This window comes from Columba livia, chromosome 13, assembly GCF_036013475.1.
Source record: "Columba livia isolate bColLiv1 breed racing homer chromosome 13, bColLiv1.pat.W.v2, whole genome shotgun sequence".
Taxonomy (NCBI): domain Eukaryota; kingdom Metazoa; phylum Chordata; class Aves; order Columbiformes; family Columbidae; genus Columba; species Columba livia.
Genome location: NC_088614.1, coordinates 12,454,707 through 12,476,674, shown reverse-complemented (window position 1 = coordinate 12,476,674; position 21,968 = coordinate 12,454,707). Strand labels below are relative to the sequence as shown.

The following is a 21,968-nucleotide window of genomic DNA, read 5'->3' as shown; positions in this document are numbered from 1 at the left end:
CTGGACAAGCACCCACCATATGATGTAGGAATAAGGGGCACAACTTATCTTGCAACAGCAAGGATGGCACAGGTGTGTGAGGTGGTTACAGGGTCTTGTTCCCTGGCCTGAAGTTTCCTCGTGCTATGTAAGCGTCACTGCCGTTTTCTTCACACAGTGAGGGTCAGCTGAGGAGAGCACCCAAACACCCTCTGCGTTGGGATACCCTGCCGCTGCACAGCCTCTGTGTGCTCATAGTGTCCTTGCTGATTTAATAACTTTGTTCATAGGCAAGTTTCAAATATTCTTCTGGCAAATATGAAATAGTTACAGTTGTTTCTGTAGGCAGCAGCACTCGTCCTGATATGTTAAAGCCTGTTTGATGACTGAAAGCTTGTCTTGCTTTCAAAGGATGTGCCTCTTGCCCACGGTTATGTTTAAGTTTGTTACGTATGCCAGTAACTGTGGAGCTTCTGGTGCTGGGAGCAGCCATTTTGCAGGAGCTCAGCAGCAGTTGTTACCTGGCAACAGTATACGAAATTTCAGTTTTCAAACCCAGAGAAAATTTCAGGCGAGGATTTTGCCGTGAGAGGAGGCTTTGACTTCACTGTAGTGATGTGTAAGTGCAGATGGACAGGGCTTGCTCTCCAATGGGGGTCGTCAACTATTCACCTTGCTGGTGAAATAAAAGGATGGATCTCCTTCACCCCCTGTTTCATCTGTCCCCTTCTAAAAGCCTTCAGAAGACATACAGGCCACCAGGCAGCTTGTGCTAGCCCAGGTATTTGAGGGCAGGGCACTTGCACTCTTCAAAGCACAGCTGAAACTCTGAACAAATGGTGGCTTTACGCAGAACTCGAGTGTTGTAAACTTCTGTGTGGCTAGTTGACCAAGGGAAAAATATGGGAATCCTATAGGCACAGCTGCAGTTTCATAGCGAAGTTATCTGAATGCCAGTACTTTGAGATCAAGTCTCAGTAAGAAGCTGGTTTTGGAAAGTAACAGTTGTATTATATCCAGCCAACCCCAAATGGTGTAACCAGCCACTGTGTTGCTGGACTTCGGAGATCTCTCTGCGGGCATGAAGGCTGGGAGCGACTTTTCAAAAACTCTTTGGTCTGGCACCTGGTTCAGTAAATGTGAATTAACAACATAGTCTTTTTGATCTAAGAGTATTTGCTCCTTGAATCTGTTAAGTTCCTGGTACCTGTTCTTTGGTGTTTTTCTGTTCTGCTGGGATTGCTTGTGTGATAAAAGAGCTATGACTTCACTTGTTTATTTGGAGATCAGTTTCTTATATGGAAGGTCTCTTAGACATCCTTTTTGGAGAAGAGCACTTTTCCCAGCCAATTCAGCGTATTCTACCTGATAGACCAGTAGAACCTGACAAAAACTATCTGGAGGCAGTGTATTTAATGCAGTGCTATTTCTTTTAAATGAATATTGTGCACATTGATCTTTTTTTCCTCTTAGGTTCCGTGAATGAGAACCAGAGACCGTCCAATTCATATAACGGAGACCTGAATGGACTGCTGGTGCCTGATCCCATCGTGGCCGGAGATGGACCTTCTTTGGCTAAGCCAGTCCATCGCAGCATCTCTCTGGGAGCCCTGCAGGAGAAGCAAGTCATGTAAGTTTTGCCAAATAAAGGATGAGAGTGAGTAGAAAATGATTAAAAATTAATTCTGGTGAGCCTGGACAAACATGCGAGGAATCCGACAGTGAGTTTTACACTGAGTTGAGGTGACAGTTTGGAGTCCATGCTGTTGATCAGAGCTTTTGTAGGTTTTGTGAGGCTGATGCACGGAGCTGGCCATCCTTTCTGCTCAGGAACTCAAGAATATCAGCAGAACTGTTTAGAGAGGAAGGGAGCAGGACTGGCCACGTGGCGGACATTGCAAGTTGGAATGGAGGTAAATTAGCAGGGCTCTGAGTGAAGCTTAGGGTTCTTATGGAGACCTCCAGCTGTACTCCTTCTGGGACCCAGGTTACCTGAGGGGTAACTTACACTAGTTCACAGTACGGTCCACCTTGTGCTTGCAGAAGTATTTCTATCTGTAACTTAACGCAGGACAAATGGTTCTGAGCTGGATTTCTGCCCGGCTCTCTGCTGAGTCGTGCATCAGTGTGTTTTGGACAGCACATGTGCTTTTACTGCTTGTATGCAAGAGAACATATGCATATAGAATACTTTGGATTTGTCATGGGAGTATTAATACAAATCCACATCAGTCTAATTAGTGTAACACTTACCTTCATACACTGACTCTTAACATCAGAGCCTTTTAAGTAGCATATTTGGGGGTTCTCTGGTCATAGTTTTGAGAAGGGATGCCCTGAGAACCACAACCAGCACAAGCTGGTGTTGATGAGATTCAACTGGTTGGCTTTGGTCTCTTTGTACTTTCCAATGCTGAGTAGTAAGTAATCAAGGCTACTTTAACCAAATATAAGTCTGTGCTCAGGTCAAATAGGCTGGAGGTTTTTAAGCTGAACAAACCAGGTGTTTGACGCCCTCAAACCTGTGGCGTGTGGGGAAGGGAGACTCTTAACTGAAAGTAGTTTCTGTTCTCAGTTGTTCAATTCACACATCCTAGATGCACAGATATTCATGAATAGCAAATATCTGACCTCTCTTCCTATGAGTCCTGTCTGATTTATTTTTTTTTTCCCCTTTGTTTTTCTTAAAAGCTGCCTTTCTGGTGATGACAGCTCCACTTGCATAGTGATATCAGCAAAAGATGTGGAGATAGTGGCCAGCAGTGATTCCAGCATCACCAGTAAGGCCAGAGGGAGTAACAAGGTAAGGAACAAGAGAAAGCATAGTTTTGTCTCTTACTTTTAGTCACATCAGCTCATGCTTGAACACATTAAACAGAAATGGATATCTGCTTTTCTGTGTTGTGTGAGTTTGTAATTGCATGGAAGTGTGTCAAAAAGCTGAACAAAGGGAGAAAGGTCTTTTTTGTAACTGTTTGTTACTGTTATTCCAGAGTCTGGCCAAGTTATCTTCTAATTCTCAGGAATAAGTTCATGATCTAAGCTGTAGATTCTTAGGAAAGTGCCCTTCCTTCACAAACAAGGTTTTCCTTCTGATAGTTTCTTCACTGGAAGGTCTTCACTACGGAGGGAGGGTTGCTCTTGATAGTTTGCTGGCCTTGGTCCTGCTGAAAGCTCCCCCCAGCACATCAGGGCTGCAGAAGAACCCGAATGCTGAGACTAGAACTGGTGCTGTACCAGAGTGCTAAGACGTGCTCAGAACCAGGGCTAGTAGTTGGGAGAGAGAGCTGTGGTCTTGATCCTCTCAGCACTTTTCCATATTATATAATTTTGTTCTTTGATGTGCGATGAATTAAGGGATCTCAGAGCTTGCAAATAAATACTGTACCATGTTATCAATGTTTTTCATAGATGATACTGAAGAGAAAAGTGAAAGGGAAGGATTGCTGCCATAACGTCCACAGTATTTAATTCTTTGCTTGCAGAGACAACGCTTATAAAATAAAAATGGGACTCTCAGTTTCTTGGAAAGCAGTATTGAAACCAAAAAAGCAAGTGCCCATGCAGCAAATATATTTCTGTATTTCAAAACAGTTTCCAAGAACTGGGCGTCCAGACACAGTGCTAATAAAGAGGTAAAGGCTGCTTTGCTGTACTTGCAGAGTCAAGTGTTGTTCTGCAGAATGATAAATTCAGTGAGTTTCATTCTTTCTTGCAATAGAAGAAAATATTCATCAGCCTCCAGAACTTTTAATGTTCAGGGCTCTGCTACCTGGTATGCCATATGCAATTCTTCCTACCAGCTGCTAACAGTTCCTATTAAGCATTACAGGTCTTCCCTGGAGGAAATAATATATTTTGCAAGTTTGTTCCAGGAAAATGTTAATTTGAGACACTTCTCATGCTTTATTTTCTTTCTCTTGAGCAGGTGAAAATTCAGCCTGTTGCTAGATATGACTGGGAGCAGAAATACTATTATGGCAATCTGATAGCTGTTTCAAACTCTTACCTGGCTTATGCCATTAGAGGTGAGATACCTTCTTGTCTTGGATGTGATTTGTATTCTTTTGCTCTGTGTATTTCTAAAAGAGGCATTTGCTCTGTGTATTTCTAAAAGTTTACATCAGAAAAAGGTAACTGGCAATAATTTTAACACTCTTGAAATACCAATATCAGGGTGCTGTTCTAATATGAATATAAGTGGGGCTGAGCTACAAGGGAGGGAAAAGTTGATGCTGTAGGAGAGTTTCCATGGAGAAGGAAAGCTTTTCTGATGTGTGAAATAAAAGAAACAGAAGGACTCAGTTGGGATGGAGGAAAAGGTAAAGGATTGTATCAGTTTCGTTGGATAGTAAGCTGATGTTCAGATTACTCCTCTAATTAAATACTTATGCAGTAAACGAGCTTCTCTGTAGCTAAGCTGAGAAACAGCTCTGTGGTAATTTGAGCAGTTTGGGATGGATTTGCCTGCATAAATTTAGAGTTGAGTTTAAAGCTAAATTTAGAGGAGCCAAAGAGCAATGCAAATGCAGTGTGTTCTGCAGGAAGAAGGGAAAAGCAGAACAACGCAGGGGAAGATTGTTTCACAACATACCTGAAAGAAATGAACACTTTGCTCTTTGCAACATCTCTGCTTTTATATCACCATACAGTGTGGAGGGCTCCATCAGCTCTCCCCTTCTTCTTAGTTCTGGCACCAATTGGTTTGTTTGGCCTTTAATGAAATCCACTACTCTGCTTCTGTGTTTTTTCCTAACTGAGGTTATTTTAGAGGAGCCTTAGGGCATCTCACCCTTTTTTTAACATATCAAAGCTTGGGTGCAGTAACACTACAGAGGACTGAGTGGTCTGCTAGGGCTGGCTTGGGCATCAAGAAGTGGAAACAATATGGTCTTCATAAGACTGCCTGCATTGTAGCCATGTTTGTCTGTAATGAGGAAGTTTGAAACTTTGCTTGGTGTGTGCGTGCTCTAAAACATGTTCATTTCAGTCACATAAGCCAAAAAGTAGTTCTCTTTGCCAGGTGACTTTTTATGCTTTTAAACTTCCCCTTACAGAAGATGTATTTGAGCTACCTGCCTCTCAGGGATTCCTTTGCTCCAGTTACTGAAAATGAAATTGCAGTTAAAATTGATTCACTGTTACTGGAGGTCAGTCTTGGAGGTTTGGTAGCTTTGTCATGAGCTCAGGATAAAGATTTAGGCCTTGCATTTAATGAAGGCATCTTTGATGAGAATAATCCAGAGAATCACAAGAAGTCAACTTGTATTGACTTTTTTAAGTAGAGCAACTTAGAATTTGAGGTGCTTAAGAAATTGTAGAAGATATGGGGAATTAAGCTGCCCTTTCAGGGTGGATAAAGTACTTCTTGATGCTGCTGTTCCAGTCTTCTGCACCAAAGCTGAAAAGTGCAGTGGATATTTGTGTGTGTACCTTGGATCCTGAAAAGGCTTGTTAACATGGTACCTGTTGCTGTGGGTTTTCAGTGTGCTGTCAGTGACAGCTGATGGGTGCTGCAAGTGCTGATGCCTGGAAGCAAAGGGGTCCTGTGGGGAAACCACACGGATAAATGGTGACTTCTCCCTCTCTCTTTTCTGCAGCTGCCACTAATGGCTCCGCTATGGTGCGGGTGTTGAGCGTCAGCACTGCTGAGCGGACCTTGCTGAAAGGATTCACAGGCGGCGTGGCAGACCTGGCTTTTGCTCATCTCAACTCCAACCAACTGGCCTGCCTGGATGAGGCTGGCAACCTTTTTGTCTGGCGCCTGGCCATGGATAAAGACAAAATCCAGTATCTTGTCAAAATACACCTCATATCAGTCTTTGTGTAATGGTTAGAGGTGAATACAACCTCAAAATTGTGACTTATTTCCTAGCCTTTCCAGAATAGCAGCTTGCAGGGGGAAGGTTGATGGTTCTGTCCCGTGTAGAGTATCAAATCAGTCAACCTGTACCTGTGTTCAGCACAACCATTACTTGAAATCACGTGTAACTTGAAAATCTAGGAGTAACACCTCAGTGTTCCTTCTGATCCAGGCAAAAGTAGTCAGTTAGAAGTGTCAGTCTGTACTAGCTGCCATTACACATCGACAGTGTCACCTTGACAATGTGACAAGGCTTTTTACTCGTGTTTGTCTGGTTCTAACTCTTCAGTTACTTTTCTGGGAAAGAGGATGTAATAGTTTTTTCCCCGCTCACTAACTTCCTTCCAAACCTGTCACCACTTTTCTTTTGGTGGTCCTGAAATTTATTTTTAGTGTTGGATTCATTGCCACAGTGAATTCTAGGAGTGACTGCTTGATGCTTTTGGGAAACATGTTAGTCTATGGAGTTGTGTCAGGTTAGGTTGTGACTTCTTAATTTCAATTGTATACCATAATTTCAAAAGCACCTGGAGCAAAGGTGGTTGTAGTTTGTTTGAGATCTGATTTGTATGGGTGGACCAGAATACTCAGCCTGTGGGGCAGTGTGGTGGCTGTTGTGTCTTTCTATGGTAGTGTTGTTGCAATGCTAGCTGAAATAATTTAATCTGTCCACCAGCAGTCACGCGGATTGCACATTCAGATGTGGCTGTGCACTCCTGTTCTGCTTATGCTATCCCTGTCTGCAATCTGCAAGAGAAAATGATGAGAATCTTTTACCTTTTGTAAGCTTAACCTCTTCTGCCAGTGATGAAATGCTAGCTTGTCTGCTTTCTTTGCAGAATCCTTTTACCTGATTTCTTTTTGAATCTCAGTGATCTGAAAAAAGCTTGAAGTTTAATAGTATTTACCAGAGGACCAAGCCTGAGTAGCGTCCATAGTGTGTTACATTCCTTAACGATGGTGATCAGAGAGGAGATCTTGGTTAACATCAAGCGACCTGACAATACCCCCTTGAACACCTCTCGAAGAATCATCTGGTGCCCTTTCATCCCAGATGATAACGAAGAGAGTGGTGAAGAGGGAAGTCAGACGCTGGCATTGTTGCACGAGGACAGGGTAAGGAAACTGTGCTTTAGAAATGTTGTCCCTTATTACCTTTAGAGGGAGAGAATCTAATGAAGGAAGGAGCCAGTATGGTTACAGCTCTAAAGACTCCTGTCTAGTTTGTGCTGCAGATCCTCCTGTAATATGAGATGTGGGGATTCCTCTCTTCCCAGGAGAGGTCCTGCTGATCTTTCTGTGGGGCTCAGGAGGAAGGAAAGTGGTAACTTCTGCTCAGTGTCAAATAGCAAAACCACTAGAAAATGTGGACAGCCAGAGGCATCACTTGTCTGTTCGGGCTGAACCAGTTCCCAGGGGAGTGGGCTTGGTGAGCAGCAACCACAACTGCCAAGAGCAGTTCCCAGTACTTAATGTAAGACTGGGTGCCAGAAAAGCGTCTAATGGCCAAATTGGGTGGAGATGGGAAGGGTTCTGTCACATACTTGCTGTTGGGCTGGTATGCGAGGATATAAAATAAAATAAATTCTCCACTGGATCAGACTGGTAGTTGTAGAAATAAACCTGTGTGCCCACCTGTTTCTTTTCCAGGCAGAGGTGTGGGATTTGGACATAATCCGAGCAAACAACAGCTCCTGGCCAGTGGAAGTGCCCAGCATCAAAGAAGGCTTCATCGTAGTGAAAGGCCACAGCACGGTATAAACCTGTTCTGCTTTCTTTATTGCCATCACGTAGCTGACTGCTACAGATCACTTTGGTTTTCTGTAGGTTACAGTGTCTCAAGAGCTGCAGTTCTTAGAACAGTTGACTGTAAAAAAACAAAATAATCAAAACTGTTTCTTACCCATCCACACTGTCACCCACCATCTGCTGGCCACATACACACACACTTGGTAAGGAACCCTTGTTTGAAGAGCCAAGATGAATGTGTAGCTTTGAAAATGGCGCTTGAAAAAAACTCATCTATATTTCCAAGGGCCTATTTGACAATCTTGGCTGTATTTCAACTATTTTGTGATATCTTCTGGTAAATGGAACGCTGCTGTGGTTTACTGCTGGATGAGAAGGGCAAATTTAACCCCGATGTAATCTTTATTCTTCTGTCATCCCCCTAATGAATATAGTTACATCTGTGAGTACAGTGGACCGGGACTGCAGCTGAGTATCCAGTAGGTGATATTTTGAACCTAAAAGAAACAATTGGAAAGAGTCAAATTCCACTTTTTGAACAGGATGATGATAAAGAAATTCTGTCAGTTAGATGAAACAATTATGATTGTGAAACAGTAATGACTGTGAAAAGCCAGAAGATCTCAAAACAAAATGAGCTCTCTTCATAACATGAGTAGCAGTGAGAACAGTAGCAGCACAATCCATTGTATTTGAGTTTGCTGTCTGGAAAAGGCAATTGCTAGTTATTATTACAAATTAAAAAAAAAGAGTCCTGTCAATTTTTCAGTGAAGGAATCAGTGTTGATGTCCGTTAGAAATCACTCTGACCTCCTTTGCTACCAGACTCTTTGTCAAATTCCTGATTGACGAGAGTACTCTTTCTCCATAGAAAGCTATGAAATCAGTTTTCTGTGTCTTTTCCTCTCTCTGTTTAGTGCCTGAGCGAGGGAGCGCTTTCTCCAGATGGAACTGTGTTGGCCACAGCAAGCCACGATGGTTTTGTCAAATTCTGGCAGATCTATATTGAGGGGCAAGATGAGCCAAGGTAACTGGAGAGTTAGAAAATGAAGAATCTCGGAACAGAAAACAGTGTTTTCTCTGTGAGAATTGCCTTGTTACAGAATCACCTGTAATGGTCATTGTCAGGGCATTATAACAGTAGAGGGTGAATATTTGTAAAGTAATTTGTTGCAGAAGAGTTGTACCACTGAATATCATGGGTGCTCAAGGTTTGGTGAGCTTAGAAAAAAAGCAAAGAGCTGTGTCTGGAGCCAGGACTTCTGTGCTGTGCACAGCCTGTAGTCAGACGCTTTTGCAATGTCCATGTAAATGCAGAAAGCTTCTCTGAGCTGTTCTTCTCAGTGTTGACTTTTATGTATTGTGCCCTTGTTAAGACACCAAACCAAATACCATCATTTGATTTTATTTTTTGGTCACAATCTATGGCTGCATGGGCTGTGATCTCATTATTTTATACAGGGCTGTAAACAGCTGCAAGCTGATAGCCCTTGGTGGCTGCTGACTTAATGCTGCCTTTGGACAAGGGGTAATGTGTTCAGCACCCACTTCATATATTCTTCATTTACTACTCGCTGCACACACATTTTTTTCTGATTCTTTCTTAGATGTCTTCATGAGTGGAAACCTCACGATGGTAGGCCTCTCTCCTGCCTGCTCTTCTGTGATAACCATAAAAAGCAAGACCCAGAGTAAGTCCCTTATCTAGTATTTGCATCATCAAACTTCAGTAGTGTCTTCTAACTCTACCTTGTAACTGCATTGTACTTGTAAAAAAATCAGCATCAATTCCATGAAAGTAATGAGAATTCTAAGTTGATGAGTCCTTTCAGGTTTGTGGCATGTCCAGTTCTAACTGGCCTATTATCCTCCAAATTTCTACTGCAGTTGATGAAAAAGTAGATGTGTGTGGGGATTTTTTGTTTGTTTGGCGGGGGGGGGCTGTTAATTTTTTTAAAATTTTATTGTTTCTTCAGTCTGTTGTGGCCTTAAGGTTCTTGGGAGCTACGGTGGTTTCTAATCTGCTTCAAAAACAGAGATTTTCTGGAAACTTAAAGACACGGTTGGGCAAAATCAGCTTGTGAGGAAGTTTTCAGTGAAACATCCTCATGAGAAGGAGCAGACCTTCTCTAAGAGAACTTAATTCTGTTGTGCTTACAGGGTTCCCTTCTGGAGGTTTCTCATCACAGGTGCAGATCAGAATAGAGAGCTGAAGATGTGGTGCACCGTGTCTTGGACCTGTCTGCAGACTGTCCGGTAGGTGTTGATATAACCCAACTCCCCTGAAGGACTGGATTGACTTTGAGCAGTGGGTTGTAACAAAGCCCTCAGTTTCCAGGAATACTTTGCAAAGGTGATTCCTGATCTGTGATGGAGTCTCCTCCAGCCCGTCAGAGCCACCTCCTTTGCCAATCTGACCTGTTGGTTGGAAGCTCTCAGGGCTGTGACAGTCAGGTCAAGCTTGGGCAAGGCAGGGGAGGTTGATCGTTCTGTACGGTCTCCTTGGTGTTACCAAGGCCTGTTGTCTTCACTTTGATCTGTAGAGCATAGACATACCTGTAGCATGAGGAGAGGCATCCCAAATTGCACTCCTTGAGAGCTTTCTTCTGCAAAAATACTGGATATTCAATAACCAATCTAGCATCTCTTCCTCTTACTGCTTTTTCTGATTTAAATAATGAGAGGCTGCTACGCTGACAGAGCTTAACCTGTAGTTACACAATGTTTATTTGCCGAGCCATATAGGTCCAGAAGTTCAAATTCCACTTTAGTCACTCAACTTGTGTTCCTTCGTTTTACATTTCTGCTGCTGGATCGTGGCCTCTCTGATCACATGCACGTACATGTATGCAATTCACTTCTGAATTGCCCTCTTAAAGTGAGAAGAAACAGCATACGGCTTAGTGCTGCTTTTTCCACCTTATACTACAGAGGGTCCAGAACCTATGGAATGGTTATTTTGGTTTGGTGGATTTTTGGTTTTAAATCTGTAGCATTGGCTGTTGTCCTGCTATGAATGTGGAACGTGTTAAGTAATGACAAACTGTCATCTTTCACTTAAGTGTTCAGAATCTATATCTAGATCCTATTATGTGATCTCCTTGCTGATCTCTTAGCTGAAGTCCACACTGATTTCCACAATAATGTTTTTGTTCTGGTGGGTGGTTGCACTGTAATATGGCTGTAAACTCCTTAAGATTTTTTTTTTAATAGTGCGGTTTCGTGGCAGTCATTCTGGTTGTGCTAATCTGCCTTGCTTTCTGCACCCCTCATCTCTCGTTTGTGGATATAGCTTTTCTCCTGACATCTTCAGCTCCATGAGTATTCTTCCCAGCCTGAAAGTCTGCCTGGACCTCTCCGCTGAATATCTGATACTGAGTGATGTGCAAAGAAAAGTAGGTGGTTCATTTTATTGCTGCCTGTGTGAGTAATGGTGATAGAAGGAGAAATTACCATCTGTGTGACTGTTTCTGCTGCCTAGGTCTGGGATTTGCACTGTAATAGCTAAAAATGCAGAACTTTGCCTTGGCTATTTTACTATAAGGTGACAAATAACAATTCACCTGATTAATTCTGAGGAGGCTTCAGGATGATTTCTCACCCTAAAGTAAAACTCCCATTTGGAGACATCTGTGTCTGGCACAGCAGGATTGCATTCCTCACCAACTTCGACTGGGATAGTATGTGTGCTTACTGTGGTTCCCCTGGGTGTGTTGTTTCAAGTTTAAATGGCCCAGGCTTTATTTCTCACATTTTTCCAGTTGTCCCAGATCTCGTTCCATTGCTGAGCTTTGTAGTCCACACAGTTGCTCAGTGACTTACTGTTTCTGATTCTTCCAGGTCTTGTATGTGATGGAGCTGATGCAGAACCAAGAGGAGGGAAAAGCTTATTTCAGCTCCATCTCCGAGTTCCTCCTTACCCACCCAGTGCTCAGCTTTGGCATCCAGGCAGTGAGCCGCTGCCGGTTAAGGCACACCGAAGTGCTCCCAGCAGAAGAGGAAAATGACAACTTATGTGTAGGTAGGTGATGAAAATAATTTGGCTGCTGTGACTTCGGGATTTCTTTCCTAACTGGTTTTGGCTTTCTCATGAATGTCTGGCTCTTTTCTCTTAGTCCATACGAAATACATCCTTTGCAGCTGGAGTACTGCAGGGAAACACAGTAGAGTTGGTTACAAGGGATCTCTGGATGTTTCTGGTCCAGCCTGCTGCTTGAAGCAGGGCTGTTGCTGGTGGCTGATCAAGTCACCTGTGGCTTCATCTAGTTGCATTTTGAAGACCCCCAGACATGACAGTTCTGTCTCTGATCAGATGCCCTGTTTCAGGGCTGCACCCATGCCTAAAGAAAATATTCCTTAATGTTGAACCTGAACCTACTAATCCAGGTTGTAGCCATTGCCCCTTAGCACATAAAAACTCTGCTGAGGTGTTTCTGTTATTAAAAAAGTATTCCAGGGCTGTATGAACTTCACTGCCTGCAAGTGACACTTTGGTTAAGGTACAAGATTAGCTGCTCTGTACCTGAGCCGCAATACTTTTGTGATCATGTAGTGTCATTGTCCCAGCAGAACACAGGGGACGACTTCCTCTGGCAGCAGAGGACCGTGTCTTCCTCCAGCACAGTTTGATGCAGGCTCATAGAAGCAAAAGGGTTCCTGGAATAACTGGCAGGATATATTTGTGTGACTGCTTGTCTGAGTATACTGTGTAATTAAACATCAGAGGTGTGAGCACGTGGTCTGAGGAGACCAGTTGGTTGCTTCTGAATCGTGCCGGCAGAGCTGTGACGTATGTGAGGACAGTTATGCAGTCTGAGTTGAGCGAAAGGGTGGGATTCTTCATCACATCTGGAAGGCATAATCCCAAGCCACAGAGCTTCTTGCAGTGGAAGTGAATAACTAGCTCTCTTTTTAGAGGAGAAACACATGAGATGTCGTCTTCTGGCTGTTACTACGCTAAATATGACAGTAAATCCTGTGGAGAGCTGTCATATGTAGACTTTCCTTGATTGCTGCCTCTCTTCAAGTGTTGGTTTGCTCCCGCTCTCCTACCTGTCCGCTGGTAAAACTTGGAAAGATCTTTGAATGACGTTAACGTATTTCCTGTTAGAAAGATACAGCTGTAGTGGTAGTCCAGGTATGATGTGATCCCCTATACCCCTTCTTGTACGTAATTACAGTTAATTCATGTTGTCAGTAGTAGTGGCATTGCTCTGAAGTGGCAGAAGCAAAAATGGCAGCTACGTGTAGCAAGTCAGGAGCAGACTGGGACTGGAGTTTCAGGTCCCCAATTGTTGCTCAGATATTTAGGACAATTCACATAGGAATGCCTAATATATATTTTTTTTTATGGGGAGTTAGGTTTATCTTTTCCACTCAGCCTCCTTAGCTTTGTTGGCAGTGAGACTGATACAGATGGTGAGTGAATGTTTTCAGCGCTGAACTTCTGTATGATGTAAGCTGGCGTTTCTCTCTTAAAATGTACCTAACTAGTCACTTCAACAGCCAGAACAAATCCATGGCAGCTTCCTCCTCTTTACTAAGTGAGGTATCTTTTTTTTTTCTCCCCTCTTCCTTGAGGCTTATTTGAGCAGATTAGAGCAAATGTGGTTGCTCTCATTGCAAAGTAAAGGGAGTGAAGGATACACTTGCCCTTAATAGGGTGAATCTGCTTGAGAATTGGAGAAGTGATGAAGCTGTATCGTGCTGGCTCTCTGGTTCATCTGCTATGATGTTTTTCTAGTAGTTTGTCTGCAGTTTCCATCCAGCTTCATATTTTCCTTTTGTCTCATTTCCAGAAGGTGCTCAGGGATCCGGGGCTGTTGAATCAGCAGCAGGCGTGCTGATAAAACTCTTCTGTGTGCACACCAAGTGAGTATGCAGACCACTGCCTGTGGTCGTCCTAATCCTGCACTGACCTATAGAAATTTAACTTACAAATTCCTTTTGCTCATAACAAAAACTACTTTGTCCTGTAAAAATCTCTAGCTGTAGTGTGTTCAGTATGGCCGTATCAGGCAGTAGCCCTGCATAGTTCTGTGGCAAGCTGGTATTTTTGTCACCATGAGTAAGCAGTGACTTAAAGAGTAGTGCTCATAAGTGCTGGGAAACGTCTCTGAAATGCATTGTGTGCCAGAACCGGGTGACATGGCTGAATGAGGATCAGCTTCTGCTTCTTCCGTCATGGGCAGAAAACACTAAAGCGTATTCCAATGGAATCAGTTCTGTGAAAAGGAATCTTCTAAGCGTTAGACTTCTCTTGGTGATTCATAAACTCTCATCAAAGATGCCTGTTTCTTTTTTCAGGGCCCTACAGGATGTGCAGATTAGATTTCAGCCTCTTCATAGCCCTGACATGAGCACATCCATGCCTTCCCATGGCTCTCATGACGAATTTGGTGAGCATTTGCAATAAATTGATTTTTAGCATTTCTGAGCCTTTAACGGTTGTTGCAAAGGGGCAGCAGGAGAGCAGCTTTGGGTGTTTCTTTGTAACAGAGTGATGTCTTTGCATAAAAGGGGTCTGAATATGGACTGGCTGTGAAGCAGGACACTTGATTAGAGCCCAGTGTGAGTGTGGAGCATGGGGACATGTTAGGCGAGGAGCACTAATGCTTTGTGCATGCTTGAGTTCACCTTTCTAGGTGATTTGGCACTTGTGTCAGAAACTTGACGTTTGTCTCTTGTTAGGTGGAAGAGATTAGAGTGACACCAGAGCTTTGGGAGTGGAGCGGACTGGGCTGTGTGTAGTGTGCTCCTTTAGTTTGTTCCCATTGTGGGATGTGGCTCTTAAACTGGCCTTGCGTTTAGAGAAGAAAGCAAGCTTGGATCTTTTGTTATCAAGGCCTGATAACATGCACTGTTTAGCCTGCAAAGAGTAAGAGCAACACACGGTTTGCCTTGCCCTTAGCTCTCGTTAGCAGGGTTTTTGCTTGTCCTTTTGGAATCCAGTATGGGAGGCAATGACATAAATTCATAGCTTAAACTCTTAGCTTTTGGGGGAACTTCCTATAAATGGATTTGGTTTTCTCCCTTGGAAGCCTTTCCAGATCACATGGCTGATCTAAGCACAGAAGGGTTGGGATCCGAAAAAGGATCGGTGCACGGCTCTCAACCAGACCTGCGGCGTATCGCTGATCTGCCTGTACCAGCAGATTTCCTCTCTCTCTCAAATGATGCCAAACCTAAGCTGATGACTCCAGATGCATTCATGACACCAAGTGCATCTCTCCAACAGGTAACCAGAGAGCAGCGCTGTTGGTGGTGGTGCAAGGGGTGGGCTTGGATTTTGATACTTTTGGGAACTTTTTCTAGGCGGTAATGACTCTCATAGGCTGAAGAAGCTGAATGCAGAGAACACAGGAAACTCTGTGCAAGTAGCCAAAGTGAATAAAGACAAGCTGGCACATCCAAAAAGCTAAGCTGGCCTAAGCTTGTGTTGTGAGTGCTGTGTTTAGCTGCCAAACTGCTGATGTAGCTGTGTTGTGCAGAAATGTGGGTTTGCTAACTAACTGTATCTAAGCTGGGAGACTGTTTTACACATGTTGTTTGGGGTTGTGGTATAACTATAATAGAAGAAAATATGCGATCTCTGTATATCCTGTCTGATGGGATCCTGTTGGGAATGTGTGTCTGAAATGATCAGGTGGGTAGGTGGGCCTGTAACATTTTCTGCATCAGATCTGCAAATCGTCAGTCCAGTAGCTCAGTGAGTTTTTTGTAATCTAACACAGCAGGCCTTGACTTGTACAGAAAGCAACTCTTCTGTGCTTGCACCAGGGATTTTGGTATCAGGAAGCATGTGAAATGTTCCTCAGGATTTGGTGAATTTCTGTGAAGGACAGCAAAGTGTCTTGGTGAAGAGCCATAACAAGCATTTATTCCTTGGTGAAGCTCTGAAAACATAGAATTCCTCTCAATGCTCTATCGTGTGTGGCCAGCAGTGCTGCCCCACGCGCCTCTGGGTCCTGCCGGGCGTTTCTGGAGACTGTCTGGCACTGGCAGCTGCATCCATCTAGGTCAGTGCAGGTGTCTGCTGCCCCTTCCTGGGGATGCCAACAAGCAGAAGTTCAGGAATTCACTTTTTCTTGGCCGTTCTGCATTCAAGTGTCATGTTAGTTTTTCTTAAATCCATTCAGATATTCTTGCTTTATAGACTGCTTCTGTGCCTGCATACCGAATTTGACTGTAGCTTTCTCCATGTGCTTTTAGGATGGGGGTAGACATAAATTAAAAAGCATTTTTAAAAGCCCGTGCTTTAGATACAGTGATCTGCAGTAAGAGTACAAGGTATGGATTCCCCTTGTGAGAATCTGTGGTGTTTGTGTTTTCTCCGCCTTCCTGTGCAGAATGGGCTGTCAGCAGTTATTTGCCATGCTGATACGCTTTGCACAGGAGGAGAGTGCTTGTGAGCAGCATTCCATCCGCACATCCTGAGGCGGAAACGTCTGGTTGTCACCACAGCTTGCACGTGTGCTGGAGGAGCCTGCATGCAGGTGGGCAGCACAGAAATGGAGTTAGTACTGACCAGACTGATGAGATAGCACCCCTCCAGCAACAACTTGAGGAGCAAAGAAAAAATTAAACTCCTTCTAAAGGTTTTGGTGTTGCTAGCAAAGTTACTGAGTGCAGAAGTTAATTTTGTGCCTGAGGATGGGTAGCAAAGTTGTCCCAAAGCAGCAGAGAGATGTTGTTCAGCTCAGTCTCTGCTCTCTACCATGAACAGTGTCAAGTGCAAGAAGCTTGGCCGGATTGGCTTTCCCAGTGGAGTACTTGTGTGCTTATGTTGGTGGTCTTGATCTCTGTAGGTGTTTCTTGATGGGGGGCGCCGTATCCGCTGGTGCTCGTCACTGCCAGCCAGCTCGCTTATGAGCAATACTACGTCTTGTGTGTTGGAGCATTTTACTTCCAGCTGTCAGCAGTGCAGGACTAAACCTTCTACAGACTCTGGCCTCGGTAGTGCTAACAGACCTTGACGAGCACTAGCTCGAAGAACAAAATGGGGATCTGGTGCCCAGCCCTGCAGAATGTAATTTTTTGTGTGAAAGCAATTGCTTAGTAGAAGTGGTTGTGGTTCACATAATGAGGATGTATTTGGGCTTGACTTCAACCAAGATCCGAGCACTCTAGCAATACAACTCGACCTATTTTTTTTCTGTTCCCTCTTTGCCAAAGACTGCTTAGGAATTCTGGAGCCGGCATTCTCGGGTCTAGTTCTTCTGTTGGACTTTTCTGTCACATCCTAACCACTGTGTATTTTCCTATAGATTGCTGTGTCTCCAGGCAGCAGCGTCAGCTCCCTGACTGCGGTCACAGCCATGAGTAGCACTTCTGTCACAGATGCCTCTATGCCCAGGTAAATAGATCACAAATTAAATAATATATTCATTTCTGCAGCTGAACTGATACTGTCCTTCAGGGTGGCGCAGAGCTGTAGCGTATCTTGTAGTAGAGGAGATTGTAACCAGAATTAGAAACTGGCCTGAGCCCTGGTGTCCCTATATGGGCAACTGTTTACGTCTCTAATGCAGCTTGGAGCATGCCTGTTGTCATCCAAGGGGCCAACAAGAGTGTTTCCTTTGTGCCTCATAGGGATTCTCTTATTGCATCTCAGTTTTGTTGCTTTACATGCTTCTCCCAAAGGGCTGCCGTTGTTTACAGGTAAGAGAACGCTGCAGCCACCAAGAACAGGGAGGTAATTGGGACTGTTAGGGAAATCTTGCTAGTGTCGCGGTGGGTTGGATTGCATAACAGATGGAAACTTTGGTTTTGGGGGCTGGTAAAAGGACAGAGACCTATCTCATAGTGTCCTGTTTCTCCCTAAACTCTGTACGGTGTGAACTGAAGACATAAGAAGTCCCTTTTCCCATTGACACCTTAAATTCTAAGATAATGTGATGCCCCTCTGGGTTTTGTTTCCGCTTCGTCTCTTTTTGTGCTGTATGGGCACGAGGAGATGCAGGTACTAGGTGTCGGGGTGTCGGTAGTGGAAAGAGCTAAGAGCTTGGAGAACACTAGTGAAGTTTGGGTTGTGTTCCTCCATTGAGCTGAGGATCTTGTCTCCTCACCTTGAGTATTTGATGCAAATCTGTGTAATTAGATTGGCCTGCTTGATTTGCTTGTGTCTCCATTTTCTGCAGGCCATCAGAAGACTTGACTGTGAGTCCCAAGATGCAGCTGGACACCAGCCTCACGCTGAGTAGCAGCAGCAGCAGTCTCCAGACTAGTCCTAGGAGCCACTCAGTTCTTATCCCAGGCCTCCCTGACAAGCTAGCACCAAAGGCACCTGTTCCAGTAAGGCTCCAGATGCTGCTCACTTCCTTCTCCTCACGGGGCAAGGAACCTCTCTGTATGGGCCTGCACAAGCTGAAATTACACTTATTTGGATAATAACAGGGCCAGCATCTGCCCTTTGAAAAACACAGCTGCTGGCACAGATCTGCAGCAAGGTTTACCAGTGTTAAAGGAGCTTGACCTCAGCATAAGCCAGTGTGCCTCTGAAAACTAGAGGCAGCTCTAGCTTGTGCTCACACTATCACAATGGTTGGAAATAGTCAACCTTAGTGTTAGTAGGCAGTGCTACCTGGAAAGGTTTCTTCTTCCTTGGTGGTCTTACGGGTCTGAAACAATCACTTCCTATTCCTGAATTTTTCTTTCCAGGTGTGATGTAAAATAGATTATGACCAAAGCTTGAAAGTGAGGTAAACATCAGTCTAGGAGATACTAAATGTTAAAACTCACTTTTTCCCTTAAAGAGAAGGGATCCTGGAGCAGAGCAGGGAGGTAGAACTGGTGTTATATTTTCTTTTGAACATGTGTTCAGACTAGCACTGGCTTAAGTGTGTTGTTAGCCCAGCTAAGAGTCCCTTACAAGTCTTGGGGCCTTCTCCATCTGCTGAACAGAGAAGGAGCACAGGGCTCACATCAGGAAAGGATACAGCCGGCTGTTTCCAGAGGTGGTTGGTGTAAGGTACCAGGGGTCCTTGGAGCGTCTCCACATTACCTTGAAGGCTCTTGTTTGATTTTTGTATTTAGGTCGCACCAGGAAACTCCTCTCTAGCACTGGAACTGCAGGAAGTGGAACCTTTGGTGGTGCCTCAGGCTTCTCCCACCCGTGAGCGCTCGCCAGACGTCATTTCCTCTGCTTCCACAGCCATGTCCAAAGACATCCCGGAGATTGCTTCCGAGACCTTGCAACGCAGCTTTGCAGCAGCTCCGTCTGGGCTCCCTGCGGAGGTGCTGGAGCCCAATCATCACGCAGACAGTATGGCATCCGCTGCCTCGGCCTTGCATTTGCTGTCTCCGAGGAACCGGCACAATTCAGAGCACAGCCACCACTCTTTGGACATGCCTCCAGTGGAGGTGGACAGACTGAATGCTCCATCATTACTGGAGACTGCTTTAACTCAGGAAAATGCATCTTCTGACAGTGTTGTGAGTCAGCCATGGCCAGCAGCTCCTGACATAACCAGAGAAACCAGGAACAGCATGGCAGACAGGTAATCACTTGGGTTTGTCTTGCTCAGGGTGATTTCTTTGCACTTGTCAAATTGCTGACAAGCTCTTATGTTGCAAATAAACTGGAACGGTTGTCCGTCCATCCTTTTCCGTAAAGGATTTGATGATTCAACCTTCCTGTGTGCCTGGTCTTTGTATGCTGTGTCCTGAACTTCTTAGGCCAGTTCTAACAATTTGTGCTCTGTCATACCCCTTGCAGCATAAAGGTTCTCTGTTAAGAAGGTGAAAAGTCTGCTTTACTTCATGTTCACCTTGGAGTGGAGACTTGAAATATGATTTTTTTCTGTAGTTTGGAAACAAAACCAGTGCAAGCTAAATTGTGCCTCAGGTGATGCGTTCCTGCATGCTCTTACTGAAAGGACTTGATTAGCACTTAATTGACAGGTTTGATTATAGGTTAATTGTGTATCTCTCTCTTTTGTGATTGGCTTTGTGCAGTTAGCATTATAACTGAAGTCAGGAGGTGAATGGCAGTGTCTCTGTGGAGCTGGCGTGCAAAAGTGAGCAACATCGCACATGCCTTCTTCCGAGAAGCAAACGGTTATGCTGGGAGCTGTTCTAGGATTCACACAGGATTAGTGTGATTAGTGGTTTGTAGTGAGATGGGAACAGCAAGATGCAGCTGGCACCTCCAGAGTCCACCTAGGCCAGGGCTGCGTGCACCACAAGAGTCTGCAAACACCTTCCTTTAGAGCAAGACTAGTTGGTTTAAAGTTTAGAGTCGTATGCAATTTGCTTTCAAAAGCTTTATGAAACTCTGGCTGTCTGGTGGAGCCAACCCATCAAATTGGCACACCTTCCCTCTTTGTGCTCCTCAGACACTTGGAGGAACTGAGAAGCGCTGTGTTTTTCGAGGAAAACTAAAGCCAAGATGATGGTATCCACTGGAGTATGCTGTACTGCCCATTCTGAGTACTGGCTTTCCTTGTCTTGCATGGATGTCTGTTGAGGGATTATGTCCTTGGTTAGTGCCTGAAGCGTAGTTTCTCCTTTCTTAAGGTCTCCAGAGAAACACATGGAGAAATTTAAGTGTTTAGTACCTCTCAACAACACCTGCTGCTCTCTGGATCTGTGCACACAGGTGTGGGGTTTTTGTTTGATTTAGACCTCTATCAGGATCTCCCATGAGGAGTGGAGCGAGCAAATACCCAAGCTGAAGGAGACTTCCATCATGGTATTTTCTTTTTTTGCCTCCTCTAGCCCAAGGGATGAGGTTGAAGAGAAGCACAAGAGCTCTTCCTATCATCGACACAGCTACCACCTGCTGCAGCACGACAGCCAGGATGCTAGTGCTGAACAAAGGTACCCGAGTGCTCAGCCCCCTCTCTCGCCCTGCATGGACTCAGTTCAGGCTGCATTCGTGCTTCTGTCCCCAGCAAGCCATCATGCGTGGGGTGAATGTCTTTGCTTTGTCTCCTGACTTAATGTGTGTGTGCAGCCCAGCTTCTGTAATGTTCTGATGACTTTAGCTGATTGCAAGATTGGCCTCTGGGCATTGTCCAGTTTACTCTCTGCAGGGAATGGTTTGACTCTTCTGTTCCTTAGAGCATGGACAAGCTTGGTTTAATTACCAGTGAAGACCTATTATGGGACTGGTTTCCAAATACTGTGCCTTAAATAAGGTAGTGAGAGTATCTCAGGAGTTAGTGTCTTGCTTTTGATGTCTTTGCTCGTTCGTGCGGCGCCCTAAAGCTCCGTGGGCACATTCCGTGTGCCTGGCAACTCAGCCCTGCATGACTGCTGAGAGTTCATTCATAATCCACACTTAATTCAGATTAAAACATGCAGCCTGTATTGGATGGCTGGTCAGCAGCTGAAAGACTCCAAGGTGCTGAGGATCACACACTTCCTAGGCTCTTATTCTCCTCTGTTCCTGCAATACTCATTGTGTTGAGTGCTTTTCTGTCTGTAAAGCTGTAAGGATATACTGAGCTTGTGTCCCCTGTGGGGTCAGCGTCACGTCCTAGGGCTTATGTGCTCGTGTGTTTATGCAGCGAGAACAGGCATCATCCCGCCACACTGCCTGGATCACAGTTGTACCTAATGCAGAGACCCTTCAGCTCTTGCTGTGCAGTGCTCGAGCTCAGCCTGAGCAGACCAGGATGAAAATAGAGCAGCATGTGCTGAGCTCTGTAGAGGTCTCTGTGTTAGGGATCACGGTGGCAGGCGTCCTCAGCTGTATGACTCTGCCGGTGTGTGGATGAAGAGCAGAGTGTGAATCCCCTCCCGTTAGTGAAGGCTGATGCTGTCCAGTATTGCAAGTGATGTCTTTTCCCCTGCTGTTCCTTTGCAGTGACCATGATGATGAAGTTGCGAGCTTGGCATCTACATCAGGTGGATTTGGTGCCAAAGCGTCTACGCAGAGGCTACCTGTGAAGGACTGGAAAACCAAGGTGTCCCCTCGGGCTTCCCCAAAGCTGAAGCGGAAGGGCAAGAAAGATGACGGGTATGCTGGGCTTACCAGGATCCAGGTGGCTGTGGGGCCAACCCATCAAATTGGGACACCTTCCCTCTCCAGGGCCATAACTTGATATTGCTGTTAGCAGCAAAACCAGGGTCTGAGCTGGACTGTGGCCAGGTCCTCCCAACCCTCACCCTATTTTGCAAATGGCAGTAACACCACAGAAGACGTTGCTGGGTACCAGATGCTGCCTGCCATGCAGCGGTGGGGGAGTAGGTTCTGCACTACCTTTCCAGCTGGGACTCAACCCAGAATGTAGCCTGGGCATCAGAAGAATGTGTGGGAGGTAAATTTCACATTGAGGGGGGGACATTGGTTCCATTTGCCAGTTTCACTGAAGGTTTCTTTGGAGCTGTAATGCTTGAGTACAGCTTACCATAGTCTCCATTTCTAATGGGC

General features: G+C 44.8%; 1 protein-coding gene across 1 annotated transcript in view; it reads left to right on the top strand.

Annotated features, from left to right (window-relative positions):
* The window catches only part of EDC4 (enhancer of mRNA decapping 4), a 35,407-nt gene that overhangs the window by 2,747 nt on the left and 10,692 nt on the right, over positions 1 to 21,968 (top strand). The window contains exons 2-20 of the mRNA XM_065029127.1: positions 1,453 to 1,609; positions 2,671 to 2,782; positions 3,908 to 4,007; positions 5,580 to 5,769; positions 6,811 to 6,958; positions 7,493 to 7,597; positions 8,509 to 8,618; positions 9,199 to 9,282; positions 9,752 to 9,847; positions 10,884 to 10,986; positions 11,432 to 11,612; positions 13,390 to 13,462; positions 13,898 to 13,989; positions 14,632 to 14,828; positions 16,858 to 16,946; positions 17,731 to 17,884; positions 18,626 to 19,089; positions 20,309 to 20,410; positions 21,402 to 21,554. Of these exons, the coding sequence (XP_064885199.1) occupies positions 1,453 to 1,609; positions 2,671 to 2,782; positions 3,908 to 4,007; positions 5,580 to 5,769; positions 6,811 to 6,958; positions 7,493 to 7,597; positions 8,509 to 8,618; positions 9,199 to 9,282; positions 9,752 to 9,847; positions 10,884 to 10,986; positions 11,432 to 11,612; positions 13,390 to 13,462; positions 13,898 to 13,989; positions 14,632 to 14,828; positions 16,858 to 16,946; positions 17,731 to 17,884; positions 18,626 to 19,089; positions 20,309 to 20,410; positions 21,402 to 21,554 (2,710 nt within the window). The remainder of the gene's footprint in view (positions 1 to 1,452; positions 1,610 to 2,670; positions 2,783 to 3,907; positions 4,008 to 5,579; positions 5,770 to 6,810; positions 6,959 to 7,492; positions 7,598 to 8,508; positions 8,619 to 9,198; positions 9,283 to 9,751; positions 9,848 to 10,883; positions 10,987 to 11,431; positions 11,613 to 13,389; positions 13,463 to 13,897; positions 13,990 to 14,631; positions 14,829 to 16,857; positions 16,947 to 17,730; positions 17,885 to 18,625; positions 19,090 to 20,308; positions 20,411 to 21,401; positions 21,555 to 21,968) is intronic.